At 29.0% G+C, this 13,581-nt stretch overlaps 1 protein-coding gene across 3 annotated transcripts; it reads right to left on the bottom strand.

Moving 5' to 3' along the window:
• Nucleotides 1–797: 797 nt before the first annotated feature.
• On the bottom strand, nt 798–13,256 carry LOC145109769 (serine carboxypeptidase-like 13). 3 transcript variants are annotated; one of them, XM_079046932.1, is made up of 14 exons: nt 13,091–13,256; nt 12,774–12,919; nt 4,538–4,611; nt 4,303–4,425; nt 4,110–4,212; nt 3,979–4,016; nt 3,785–3,886; nt 3,623–3,703; nt 3,480–3,554; nt 3,182–3,253; nt 2,964–3,112; nt 2,764–2,877; nt 1,224–1,278; nt 798–1,055 (listed from the first exon to the last, which is right to left on the bottom strand). In XM_079046932.1, the coding sequence occupies exons 1-14, from the start codon at nt 13,240–13,242 to the stop codon at nt 960–962; spliced, it is 1,380 nt and encodes a 459-aa protein (XP_078903058.1). In that variant the 5' UTR covers nt 13,243–13,256; the 3' UTR covers nt 798–959. The 3 variants fall into 3 exon arrangements, with proteins under 3 accessions (XP_078903058.1, XP_078903060.1, XP_078903059.1); XM_079046934.1 differs by lacking the exon at nt 1,224–1,278 and having other exon boundaries at nt 917–1,055; XM_079046933.1 differs by lacking the exons at nt 798–1,055; nt 1,224–1,278 and adding an exon at nt 2,434–2,689.
• Nucleotides 13,257–13,581: the final 325 nt, after the last annotated feature.

The following is a 13,581-nucleotide window of genomic DNA, read 5'->3' as shown; positions in this document are numbered from 1 at the left end:
AGCCATTAAGACTTATAACAAATAATCCTTAAGGAGAACCAACTTATAAGCACTTAGTTCATGCACCAATTTGCAAGAAAGAAGAGAGGGAAAGAGATACTAGCAAATCACGAATTTTGCGGCCCTTTTTGTTAGGAAAAAGTGATGAAAAAACTGGTTGGTTTTGGTCTCTTACTCTCCTTTAAATACTAAGAGACAGGTACTAGATCACCATACTTTCCACAAGTCAAAGCATGGGTTTCTATGACATTTATGGAGTGAAGAAAGGGAAAACCAACACACTAACTCCAACTCACATGGGAGTTGATGCTTTTGAGACAAAAGTCAAGACCAAATAGTGTGTTACACTCTTTCTTACAAACTAGCTAGTTATATTCCAACTAAATGATTACTCAAAGTGTTCATTTAATTTGTACATAACATATATATTAATACCTTATGAATTTAACTAGTTTTGTTCTCTTTTATTATCATTTCCTAGAAATAATAATTTCCCAATTAATTCTTAAAATATTATTTTCATAAAAAATTAATTTTCCAATTAAATATAAGTGTTTATTATATTTATTAATTATCAAATTACTCTAATAAATAACCAATAAGTGGTATCGTGATATAAAGTATGACCATATAGAATCATATGTCATTAGCAAATATCATTCTATAACGAATCTTAAGCATAAAGATCTTTCACTTATAAGATCGTTGGTTTACATTTCCGGTTCAACAATAGTTTTAGTACATTAGAATCAATTAATATTTAGAGTATAAGATAAGTTGTATGATTAGACCTCGAGTAGACACATGCCATAAGTAATATCACAAAAGGAATAAATATGATACCAAACTAATCATTATTAACTTCGATCATCCGTTGTATTTTGGTTGTAACATCAAAAGATATAAAAATCAAACTTTCACAGAAACTGATCATAAGCCTAGTTCATGATGCATCACATTTAGATTTCACTTGAGTGAGTTTTCAAAGCAAGCCACTTCTTTGCTAGAGCCATAGCTTCTTTTGGCTTATATTGAGCCACTGAATGACCTGCACCCTACAATTATATGAATGAAAGAACTTACAAACATGCGTGAGAGAGAATAGTTACTTGATTATGAAAATAAAATACAAAAAGTAAGAATCAAGCATGCAAAATCATAATGATCACTAATAGCTTATAACATCTTTAAAATATTGATGATGAAAATCATGTGTATCTTACTTTAACTGTAGCAAATGTCAAGGAGAATTCATTTTGTGCATATGTTACTTCATATCTGTAATAAAAAGGAAAACTATAATAAAGTCTTTACATATAGGCCTCATAATCGATTTAGTCACTATATATTTTTTTTATTCATATAAGTCCCAAATACCGGTAATCGTATTCAATTTAACCCTTTGACCCGGTCAACAGGTCATCCAACTTTCAAAAATTACATTTTTGGCCCAGATTTCAAATTTTATTACAAATTCAGTCCAAAATTTACACTTTTGGCCCATATTTTAAATTTTGTTACAAATTTGGTCCAAACTTTACCCTTTTTGCCCAAATTTTAGAATTTTATTATGAATTCATCCTAAATTTAGTTTTTTTTACAACTATTTTTCTCAAATAATTGTTTTTAATATGTTTTTTCTTTATAAAATCATATTTATACAAAAAAAAAAACGTATTTTCACATAAAAATCTTATATTTCTATATAAAAAGTTTTTTGTATATGAAATATCTAGTTATAAAAATAGGTATTTACTAAGTATATAAATATATAAAAATCCATTTTTATAAAAAAAATGTATACAAAAACGTATTTTACAAAAAAAATGTATACAAACACATATTATATAAAAACGGATTTGTATACATTTTTTTTTTGTAAAATACGTTTTTGTATACATTTTTTTATAAAAACGGATCTGTATAAAATCATATTTATACAAAAAAACGTATTTTCACATAAAAATCTTATATTTTCTATATAAAAAGTTTTTTGTATATGAAATATCTAGTTATAAAAATAGGTATTTATTAAGTATATAAATATATACAAATCCGTTTTGATAAAAAATATATATATAAAAACGTATTTTACAAAAAAAATATATACAAACACGTATTATATAAAAACGGATTTGTATACATTTTTTTTTTGTAAAATACGGTTTTGTATACATTTTTTATAAAAACGGATTTGTATATATTTATATACTTAATAAATACATATTTTTATAACTAGATATTTCATATAAAAAAAGTTTTTTAAAAAACGTTTTTATATAGAAAATATAAGATTTTTATGTGAAAATATGTTTTTTTTATAAATATGATTTTATAAAGAAAAAACATATTAGAAACAATTTTTTGAGAAAGAAATTTGTAAAAAATCTAAAGTTAGGATGAATTCATAATAAAATTCTAAAATTTGGGCAAAAAGGGTAAAGTTTGGACCAAATTTGTAACAAAATTTAAAATCTGGGCCAAAAGTGTAAATTATGGACCGAATTTGTAATAAAATTTGAAATCTGGGCCAAAAATGTAATTTTTGAAAGTTGGATGACCTGTTGATCTGGTTAAATGGTTAAATTGAATACGATTACCGGTATTTGAGACTTAATTGAATAAAAAAAATATATAGGGACTAAATCGATTATGAGGCCAATATGTATGGACTTTATTGCAGTTTTCCCTAATAAAAACCATGAGACTAGTGAACATATAATTGACACATATTATTAGAAAGTAAATGAAGTTGATTCTCACCCTCCGACTTGATTGCTCACATAGAATGGCTTCCATCGGCTCTCGATCTCAAGATTAAGTGCAACTATCCATTGCTCAATTCCAACATATGGAAATGTCATATCATGATCACCACTATTAACAAAATGCCACAAATTATTATGTATAATCTTCAACAACGGTGTAGTTAGGGGCCAAAAATAAGAAAATTGTTACGTTACCTAAAAATCAAAGCTCTACAATTTTTACTAACAAGTTTCTTATGGTATGAAAAACTACTAAAGATATCATAAGCATAGCAAAATGTGTCATTTTTTCCTTCAACGTAATGCATCGTCCTATTAAAGAACTCCCATTTCCCAATTGTTCCCTGAATATAAATTGTTAGACCAGAACTGAATGATAAATGTATAATTCCTAACTCATAAATCTACCACACCTGGCGAACGTTAAAAGCTTGTTGCACAACCTTATTATTTATCCAATCTTCTGCAAAATCGTAATAGTACTCCTAAAAGAGCAAAAGGGACACACATGTCATTAGTTTTATGAACCATATTCCAGTTACTTAAGATCTACAATGGAAGTAAAATAAAGTTTTGCATGGTTAACGGATATATATATATATATATATATATATATATATATATATATATATATATATATATATATATATATATATATATATATATATAGAGAGAGAGAGAGAGAGAGAGAGAGAGAGAGAGAGAGATTACTCGACAATATGGCTTCACATCTGATTTATTACAAAGCGGCTCCAAGATATCTTCCATATTTAGTCCACTTGTGCACTGAAATTCATAAATTTAGATGACTACATGTTTTATGAAGCCAGGGTGAATCAACTTAATAGACATACCTCCGTGTATCTTTGAAGACAGTTAATGCATAGTGAATTGGTAGAATTCACGTAATTACCACGACAATTTTCTATTGCAGCCTGAAAATTAGATAATTATTATTATTATTAAGTATGAAAGTACCAACTTAATGATAATTCTTGAAAATATTTAAAACTTGCCTTATAAATATCATCAGATATAAGTGCCATTCGATGAGCATATTCAACTCTAGAATTAAAATCCATGAACTTATCAGTGAGGGGACTGCAAAGAATGTACCCCTATTTACCAATTGAAGAAATTAAGATTTGTTTTATAACTTCATATTAAATAAAAGGTGGAGCTTTAAAGTTCAAGGAATTAGATACTTAACTTGAATATTCAATGTAGGTTGATCACCGCGTTCATTAGCTGCAAACAATAATCTTTTAATTAATGATCGCAATCTATTTTATGCATGATGAGATAAAGAAAAACGATATATCAACAAAGAAAATCATTTACCTTTGTACACTTCCAAAGTAACAATAGGTGTGACAATTCCCATGTAAGAAATGCCCGTTATGTATAGTGGATTTTTTAAAAACTTAGGATGGTCGATAAGAAACTGTGTACATCACCCCAAAACATATGAGATTTATAAGTTTAATATTGATTTGAAATTTAGAAAAGGAGAAAAGAAGTTTATTAATTAGACCTTTCGAATAAAATCGTTAGCTTGTTTGGCCACAATGTTATCACTGCTAATCGATGCTTCTTTTGTTGTGGCATATGAGAATCCGGTACCAGGAGGCATATCAACGAATATGATATTAGCCATCTACATCAATATAATCAACCATATTATTAAATCTTAGCCAGTATACATAACATAATTCTTTTTTCGGATTCATATTTAGTAATGTGATGTCAATGGGGGTGAAAACATTAACCTTTGTCCACGAGTTTGGATTTAATGTGATTGTGATGTTTTCAGGTGCATTGTCAAAGTTGAAACTAAGTGGACCTATAAAACAGTAATTCATCAGAAGGTGTTTTGCAATTTCACAAAACATACAAACAAATCTTATATTTTCTTGTTTTAGAGGGTTATATGTAAAACACATTTACTTTAATTTCTAACATATTTAGCAAAGTTTAAAACCACTAAAAATGTGTGCAACAAACCTATACGTACTGAAAAATTAGATAATTTTCAAGCTTCTATAATTTGAATTATAACCATTACAATGATCATTAATATAATACTCGTATCATTACAACAAAAAAAATAATGACCAAAATTTCAAAACAATTGAATAATTCTAATTTAAAAGTTAAAGATCCATTATTAGTAAATGACTCCCGGCCTCGCCAAAGCTCTCTCAACTAGACTCAAAAGGGTCACCGGATCGGTGATAGATAACATCCAAACGACTTTCATTGAAGGGAGGAACATCCTTGATGGACCGGTTATTATAAATGAAGTGTGTTCATGGGCAAAGAAAGTTAAGAAAAAAAATATGTTTTTATTCAAGGTAGATTTTAACAAAGCCTTTAATTCTATAAATTGGAGTTACCTCGATTCAGTTATGTCAGTTATGTCTCAGATGAACTTTGGTGATAAATGAAGATCATGGATCATGGGGGTGTCTCTCTTCTTCTCGAGCCTCAGTCTTAATTAACTACTCTTCAACCAAATAATTTATCATCACAAAAGGTGTCCGCCAAGGTGATCCACTTTCGCCATTTTTGTTTATCATTTCAATGGAAGGACTTAATGTAGCAATGAACCGCTTGCGAGAAATCATTATTCCATGGTATCAATATTCCTAATAAGGGGTTGCATACCTCACATATATCTTTATTCCGATGATGTAATATTTGTGAGTGAGTGGTCTGAAAGCAACCTAAAAGAATATGGCACACATCCATAAATGTTTTCATATCTCATCTGGTTTGAAAGTAAATTTTCACAAATCTATGCTGTACAAAATTGGGATCCCCGGTCGTGAGCTTAATAGGAATGCTAGATTTATTGGGTTTGATTCGGGCAGCTTCCCTTTCAAGTTTTGGGGGTACCAATTGGGGAAAACATGACTCAAGAAAAAAAGGAGCCCCATTTTAGATCATATGAAGGCTATACTCTACAATTGGAAAGCTTAAACACTATTATTCGGTGGTACACTCACTTTGGTGAAAGTTTTTCTAGGTAGCCAGCCTACCTTTATATTACTTCTCGATTTTTAAAGCCATCATCTGTATGATTGATGCTCTTGAGAAAATACGTAGACGATTTTTATGGGATGGAAGCGAAGACAGGCCTAAGATTAATTGGGTGGATTGTCCCAAAGTTTTAGCTTCAAAAGTGTAAATCGGCTTGCATTTTGGAAATAATTAATGATGCTGGTTTTTTTTGGTGACTAGAAATGGGTCCCCAGTAGCTTGGTGGAACTAGCGGAACTAAGCTACCTGACATCTATGGTCAATGGCTTTTCCCTTGACTATCGTAAAGACTACTAAACTTTGTTTCACTCCTCAGACGACATGTACAAGGTGAACATTCTTAGGAAGTTGGTCGACTCTAAGATCTCTACACCATCTGCTAATGTGGTTGTATGGATCAAAATTGCACCTTTAAAGGTCATAAGTTTCGTGTGGAGGGATTGCATGGGCCGCCCCTACAACCTCTACTTTAAGTCATAGAGGTGTTAACATATACTCCATGAAATGTGCTCTCTGTAATACTGAAGTGGAATCACGATCATTTATTAATTGGGTGTCAATTTGCTCTTAAGGTCTTCTTCTGGATCTTTAAGTGGTGCGGTAATCCTACCCAAAGATTTTCAAAGGTGGAATATTTTATTAACTATGCAGCAAAATAGGGACATTGTAGAAAGAAAAAAAGTATTCCTTGCTTATAGCATATGGGGTTCTTTGGAGTATATGGAATGCGAAAAATGAGAGGGTGTTCAAAAAAATTATCCCCTCCCATGCGAGAACGACAAGTTACGTGATCTCACTATTATTCGGGTGGATTAAATATATGGTTAATTTAGTAAATTATAATTGGACTGACTGGAGCTGCTTCCCATTCCCCTCTTTGTAATCTCTTTTAGTATGCACTTCCTTGCTTCTTGCTAGGTTGCAATTTTAATAAAATATTGTCATTTACAAAAAAAAAATAATAATAAATAAAACAAGCTTAGCAACTTTAAATTCTAAGTTTAATAACAAATAGAACAATAAAATATAAAATCTTGTAAAATTGATATTAAACAGTAAGCGGCAGATGATGAAATATAGGATATATATTTATTATTATATTTTGAACATTTTTATTCTTTTTTGTTTCTCTCTCTCTCTCTCTCTATATATATATATATATATATATATATATATATATATATATATATATATATATAGGGTTAGGTTATTTTGTTTCTTATATTTATTGTGTGCTAGAATGCACCAATAGGAATTTAGTAAATTAAACAAGTATTTAATTAAATAAATATAGATATTAAATGATTTCCATAATTATATGTATATTAAATGATATCCATAATTATAATTCTCTTTTTATGGAAACTAATTAAATCCGTCATTAATGTCAGCAATAAATTTCTTTCAGAATGAATTCTCATCTAGGTTTTTATATATGAGTTCGTATTTTGTTTCAGGACTCACTCACTTAAAATACAATAAAGTTGCATGGAATATGAAGAACGAGAGTGTATTTTACTAGAATACACTCTTATTCTGCTGGAATACACTCTCATTCTTCTAGATATGAATTCATTCCGAAATAATATTATTGTTGACATTAATGACGAATTTAATTGGTTTCCATAAAAATGAGTTATAAGTATGGATATCATTTAATATACATATAATTAATACTAAAATCCTATTGGTGCATTCTAGCACACAATAGATGTGAGAAACATTTGAACCTACCTATATATATATATATATATATATATATATATATATATATATATATATATATATATATAACCTCAACATACTATGTCGTTTTGTATCATATTTTCATCGTAATCGTCGAAGGTTCTTAAACTTCAAACCTAACTTGATTTAGTTCCAATATTTTTGGACATTCACCATTATCTTCCTCTAAAATCATTTTCATTTGCAAAGGTAATATATGTAGCCCTCCAGAAGGTGTTCGATAGAAATACGTGATATTGGAGGAAGATAATGGTGAAGTTCGAAAACTTGAATGTAAATCATGTTAGAGGTTAAAGTTTAAGAATTTTGGATGATTATAATGAAAATATGATACAAAACGACCGTACTATGTGGTGGTTAGATACCTAAGTTTATATAAGGTTTTTATGTATATTCACTTTTCGATATATATATATATATATATATATATATATATATATATATATATCATGGGCGGCTCAACCAATTTTGGGGCTCTAAGCAAACAAAAAAATTGGGGCCCTTCAAGTAAGGAAATAGTTTCGAACTTGAGACGTTTAGTTTAATAAACCAACGTTTTTACCACCAGGCCAAACTCCGATTTGTCTTTGCAACCCTAGAAATACGTGTGTGTATATATATATATATATATATATATATATATATATATATATATATATATATTAATTAACAGAATAAGTTTTAAAATTTGGGACCTTTTATAATTAGGGGCCCTAAGACCTTGTTTAGTTTTGTAAAGGGTAGAGTCGGCTGTGATATATATATATATATATATATATATATATATATATATATATATATATATATATATTTGTTTCCTGGTTCAAAAAAAAATAACAGAAAAGTTGTGGACTTTATGCTTTCGTAATTATTCCGGGCATATATAATCATTCTTTAAAGTGGATTATTGTAACATCTTTCATTTGGACCAAAAATCTTTTGCCCATTTTGATAAAACATTTTTTTAATTATGAGTAAATAAATAATTAAATAAATAAGGAATTGTGATTTTTTAAATACTCCGTAACTATTAAGGAAAATGAAGAAGATTTTTAATTAAAAAAGTGTATATAACTTTGAATAAAATTTAAGAGTGGGGACTAAAAGTAACAAATAGCCAAACTTGCCGTATCAAGTTTTAGACTTGGTCAATGGACTAAAATTGAAAGAATATTAATATTAAGTGACTTTAGTCATGGTTATGGAAGTTAAAACGAAGGCTATATAAGTTAGTGGTCAAAATGAATAAATAAGATCTAGCAGGGTTTAAGTTGCCATTTGCCAATACCCCGAAGTTGAGATAGAGGCTTCTTGTGCTCCCCGGTATGCTTAGAACGATCGAAAAAATGGGGAAAAACTTATCTGGCGATTTTGAGAATTTGTGAAGATCAATGATAAAATTTTTTGGAGAATTTTTTAATTTTAAGTTGTCAATACCCCAAAGTTGAGGTTGGATTCCGCATAGCCGTGTAAGGATGGCAATTAAGTCGAGTTTGAGTTGACGGGTCAGAATACATTAACCAAATTCATATTTAGATCTAGGTTGGTAGCTTGGGACGTGTTTGCAGGTCAGAAATATCAACCAAACTCAACTCATATAATTCGTTTAATTATATAGGTGCGCAGGTTCACATGTAGGTTTCATCGACGGTGGTGGTTTATGGATAGAACGACAAGCAGTGTTGGGCTGGTATCTGTGGTCTTTTTGAGTAATAAGGAGTCAATGATTGAGTAGGACACATCACACTCATAAGTCATAATTCATAAATAAATATTATATATATATATATATATATATATATATATATATTAACGGGTTAGCGGATTGACCCACGTACCTAAAAATATAACCCAACCCGACCTATGAAATAAACGGTTTGGTGGTTGGCGGGTCAAAAAACTCAACCTAAACCATTTATTTTCGTGTCGAATTACGGGTTTGGCCGATAATTACCACCTTTATAGCCCGATAGTTGTGCAGACGATACGGTCTATCGATTTATGAAAAACTTTTTATTTTTACACTCCACACTATTTATAATAAATGCTCACTCTAGTCTAAATTTAGACTATGAAAACTATAAAACTAGTCTCGAATAAAGTGCCAGCCAGTCAAATTTCTCCTCGCGCCTCCACTTTTCACAATTTCCATCCAGAGCCTTTTTCATTTTATTAAAGTTATTCATTTTTTTTTTGTTTCATCTTTTCCCAAAAACTTATTTGTCACGGACAATTTTTTTTTTTACAACTGAATTTGAAAAGGTATCTTACTGTTTAGTTTTATTTAGGTTGAATATTGATTTTTTGAAACTTGATTTTTTTTATTTGGAATAACGAAACTATTTTTTTTATTTTAATAAAGTGTAATATATATTTTTTTATAAATGTGATTTGTTTAGTTTTGTTAATTTATATAAAAATATATCGTATTATAATAGTATAAGATAAATTTCATAAATAATTTTGCTTTTCTTTTTTCTTTTTGGATTTTCCTTTTATTGGGTTTTCCTTTTAGCTTAGCCACCGTTTCTTTTCATATAAAACTTTGATTATTATAAAATTTATTATAGATTGAGGTTGGAGTTTAGTAGCATCATTGTTTTGATATTAATTACATATTTTAGGTTTAGCGACAAGTTTATCAATTTAAAAGAATAACATTTTAATACGTTTATTTTTTTCATACAATTATATTTACTCTTTAAAATTTATCTTTTAAGTTAATTAAGTTAAATGAAGGATTTTTATAATAATATTAAAGAATATAAAAAATGTTACATTTTCTATTCTTTCAACTTAATAGTTAATGAATCTTTATTTTATATATATATATATATATATATATATATATATATATATATATATATATATAATAAAAAAGAGAGAATTAGAGAAAATAAAAATAAAAAGTATATTTCTTTCGGAAAACAATGTAATAAAATCTTTAATTATTAAAAATGATTAGTTGAGAGTAATGATGTCTAACATAAAACATATTAGAGTAGAATGGAGTGAGTATGATGAAGTGTCTATAACAACACCCTTTATGAAAGAACAATGCGGCAAAACAATCATATCTATAAGACGCATAAACTTTATCCTTTGCTAGCTCTGGAACAACAATAATGAATTTGCCATTCATTTGTTTTTGGAATGCTCCACGGCTCGAAGAGATTTGTAATATACTGAGGTGTGGAGTCAAAATTTTAGAATATGGGGCTAAAATCATAAAAAAAAATATGAAAATATATTCTTATCTAAATAACATTGGTATGTAAAGTTAAAATTAAAATACCAGCTCTTCGATATTACTATTTAATTTAAGTTGTGGATGTTTATAATAACTTATTATGCATATTTTTCCAAATATTATCACTAATTAGATGCAATCATGAACATCATTTCGTTTGAAAAAAATCGATAATTTTTTTGGCTTATGATTTGCTTTACATTTATAAGAAGTCAAATTATGTTTAATAATATTATTAATTGTAAATTACAAAATATTTAGAATATATAATAAATTAATAAATTACCATGGCTCGAAGGCTTTGAGTGGAGAAGCATCAATATGTCTCCAAATTAATTATCAAGGATTGGGATTACAGGTAAATAATATACTACATTGTTTGTGCAGTTAAATATAGACAATTAAATAGATAGAGGGGCTATGGGCTTAATTATTTATCTGGTATGAGCTTTTTTAGTAAATTTCAAATAGAATTATAATTAGAATGCTATCTTTAATTGGATGAGTTGGCTAGTTGAGGGTGACGCAACATGTGGCTGCCCCCGCCACTGGATTTAGTCAATAATTGGTGGAGTGATATCCCAACTTCTGGACTGCTCGAGGTTAAATTCAAAATCTGTTTTTTACGTGCACTATGAAGACTAGAATCATAGAGGTACTCTCTATGATGCTCATGACTTTTGCTTAAGTTCCACGGAATTACATAAACAATAACATTTTCGATGGGGGTGGTGAGATATAGTGCTGATTTGGCTAGTGAAGTCAAAAGATATTGTAATCTCTAGCTACGCGCTACCGTTTTAATAAAATTGTTGTTTAGTTCAAAAGAAAAATATATATGAATGATTGTTTAATCAAGCCTAAAAGATAGTAAATGTCATTTACGATTTATATTGTTTTTGATTTGACAATTGCATCAATTTTCTTACAAATAGAATATATGGTATAGAAGGTTGGGTACGTAAATGATACTATAGTGTATGTTCCGTCCTTTTGGGAATTACGTATATATATGTATGATTAGTGTATTCTTCGGACTTACGCTATCGGCCAAACGTCAACACATTCTAATGACCATCGATGTCATATGGAACCTGGAAGGGCCCCACTCTTCTACTTGAATAAGTTATATCGTATCAGTAACTAATTATTCTATAATTGTAATGATTTTGTACTTTTATAGTGATTTTAATTAGACAAGTCAAAATAAAATTCTTATTTCAACTTAACGTAAAAAGAAAGTTGTAATTGACAAATAGAACTTAAAGTGTATCTATAGACTATAATGGTATGAACCTGTAAATTAGTTTCTATCAATTAATATAGATAAACCAAATTTTGTTAAACCTATTTTTCTTGCTAAACTTTTTTAAAGTTAGCAAACATATTGTTCCATTTGACTACTTCAATATAACTCGATCACAATAAAATGATGAAAATTAAAACTTAAAAATAATCATGATTTACATTAAATAAAAGCAACACGGATTAAGAATTATATCATACAAAAATTATTCAAAAATCACTTCAATTAAATCAAAACTATGGAAATTAACATAATAACAAATAATATATAATACTTTGCATAGAAAAAAACCATACAGGCATAAACCCAAGTACCCAACCGATCCATTTTACTACCTTAATTAAAATATTATAAACCTTGATCATATAATATTTACCATATGTACTTTCTGCTGTAATAACAAGCAGAAAGGATAAATTATGGGATCCGGCGACTGTCCGACTGCCTTTGTAAAAAGTGACAGAGTTCAGCGGATTCTTTTGCAATTTACCGTTGCTAATATAATTTTTTTAGTTAAACCGTTAAGTAAACATCAAACTATGCATGCATGCATATGGTCTCTTCATTAAGATAAATTAATTAAACAACATGCATGCATGATGATGAACTATATGCTTCATTGTTAAGGGCTAAAAAAAACGAAGAGATAGATCATATATACCGATTTGATAGAAGAAAGTAATGATGGCAGAACAGCCAGGACCTCCGGTGAGATAAAATAAGAGCGGGTCTTCTTCTGGATTTCGTTCCGATTCAACAAAGTAGTAGAAAAGCTGTGCTTCTTCCTTCTCCCCTATTCCCACATACCTTGATCAATACAACAAGGTTTTATTAGAACTAGATCGTATGTTTTCATCTCTAATGCACCATTTTTTCCATAATAACTTATGTTACAGATAAGGAATGTAAATGGATGATTTTCTAGTTGATTAATTTACAACAAGTTTTTTTCGTAAATAAGTGATGAGAATATGATACCCTGTTTCGAGCTTGAATGGAAGTTGACCCGGATAACCAGGAAGGGTTTGGACGATCGATTTTGAATGGGATGGAGTTATGAAGCTCGATTCAAGTGTTAGAAGAAGGAGCAGGAGCGAGGAAAGGGCAAGGGACTTTGATCCGTACTCCATTTTGAGGTGGCACTTGGAAGTTTGGGTGATCCCGCAATAAGTGGGTTGGCTGCTATAAATAGAAGTCTTCCACCATGGTTCCTTTGAAAATATGAAAACCTTTTAGAGTAAATTACCAGATCATCCCTGTGGTTTGGATTGGAGTAGTTTATATATTTAGTATATAACTTTTTTCTTTTAACTCAAAAGATCCATATAGTTTGGTTTTGTCTTGTAATTGGTCCGAAGTGTAAAATGACTATTTACCTTAATGTTATTTTTTAATAATTAAATTATTATCCAACTACACATAGACTATTGATAATTTAAAAAAAACATTACATTAATTTTTTTTTAAAA

The sequence above is a fragment of the Lactuca virosa genome, chromosome 4, assembly GCF_052849685.1.
Source record: "Lactuca virosa cultivar CGN04683 chromosome 4, Lactuca_virosa_CGN04683_v6, whole genome shotgun sequence".
Taxonomy (NCBI): domain Eukaryota; kingdom Viridiplantae; phylum Streptophyta; class Magnoliopsida; order Asterales; family Asteraceae; genus Lactuca; species Lactuca virosa.
This window is presented reverse-complemented; position numbering and strand designations above follow the sequence as displayed.

Excerpts from the sequence above, each read along its gene's own strand:
- LOC145109769 (XM_079046932.1), bottom strand. The coding sequence starts at position 13,242 with ATGGAGTACGGATCAAAGTCCCTTGCCCTTTCCTCGCTCCTGCTCCTT. Across the intron at positions 3,887-3,978 it reads AACCTACATTGAATATTCAA|GGGTACATTCTTTGCAGTCC; the intron begins GTTAAGTATCTA and ends ATTGGTAAATAG. Across the intron at positions 3,254-3,479 it reads ATGTGAAGCCATATTGTCGA|GAGTACTATTACGATTTTGC; the intron begins GTAATCTCTCTC and ends TTGCTCTTTTAG.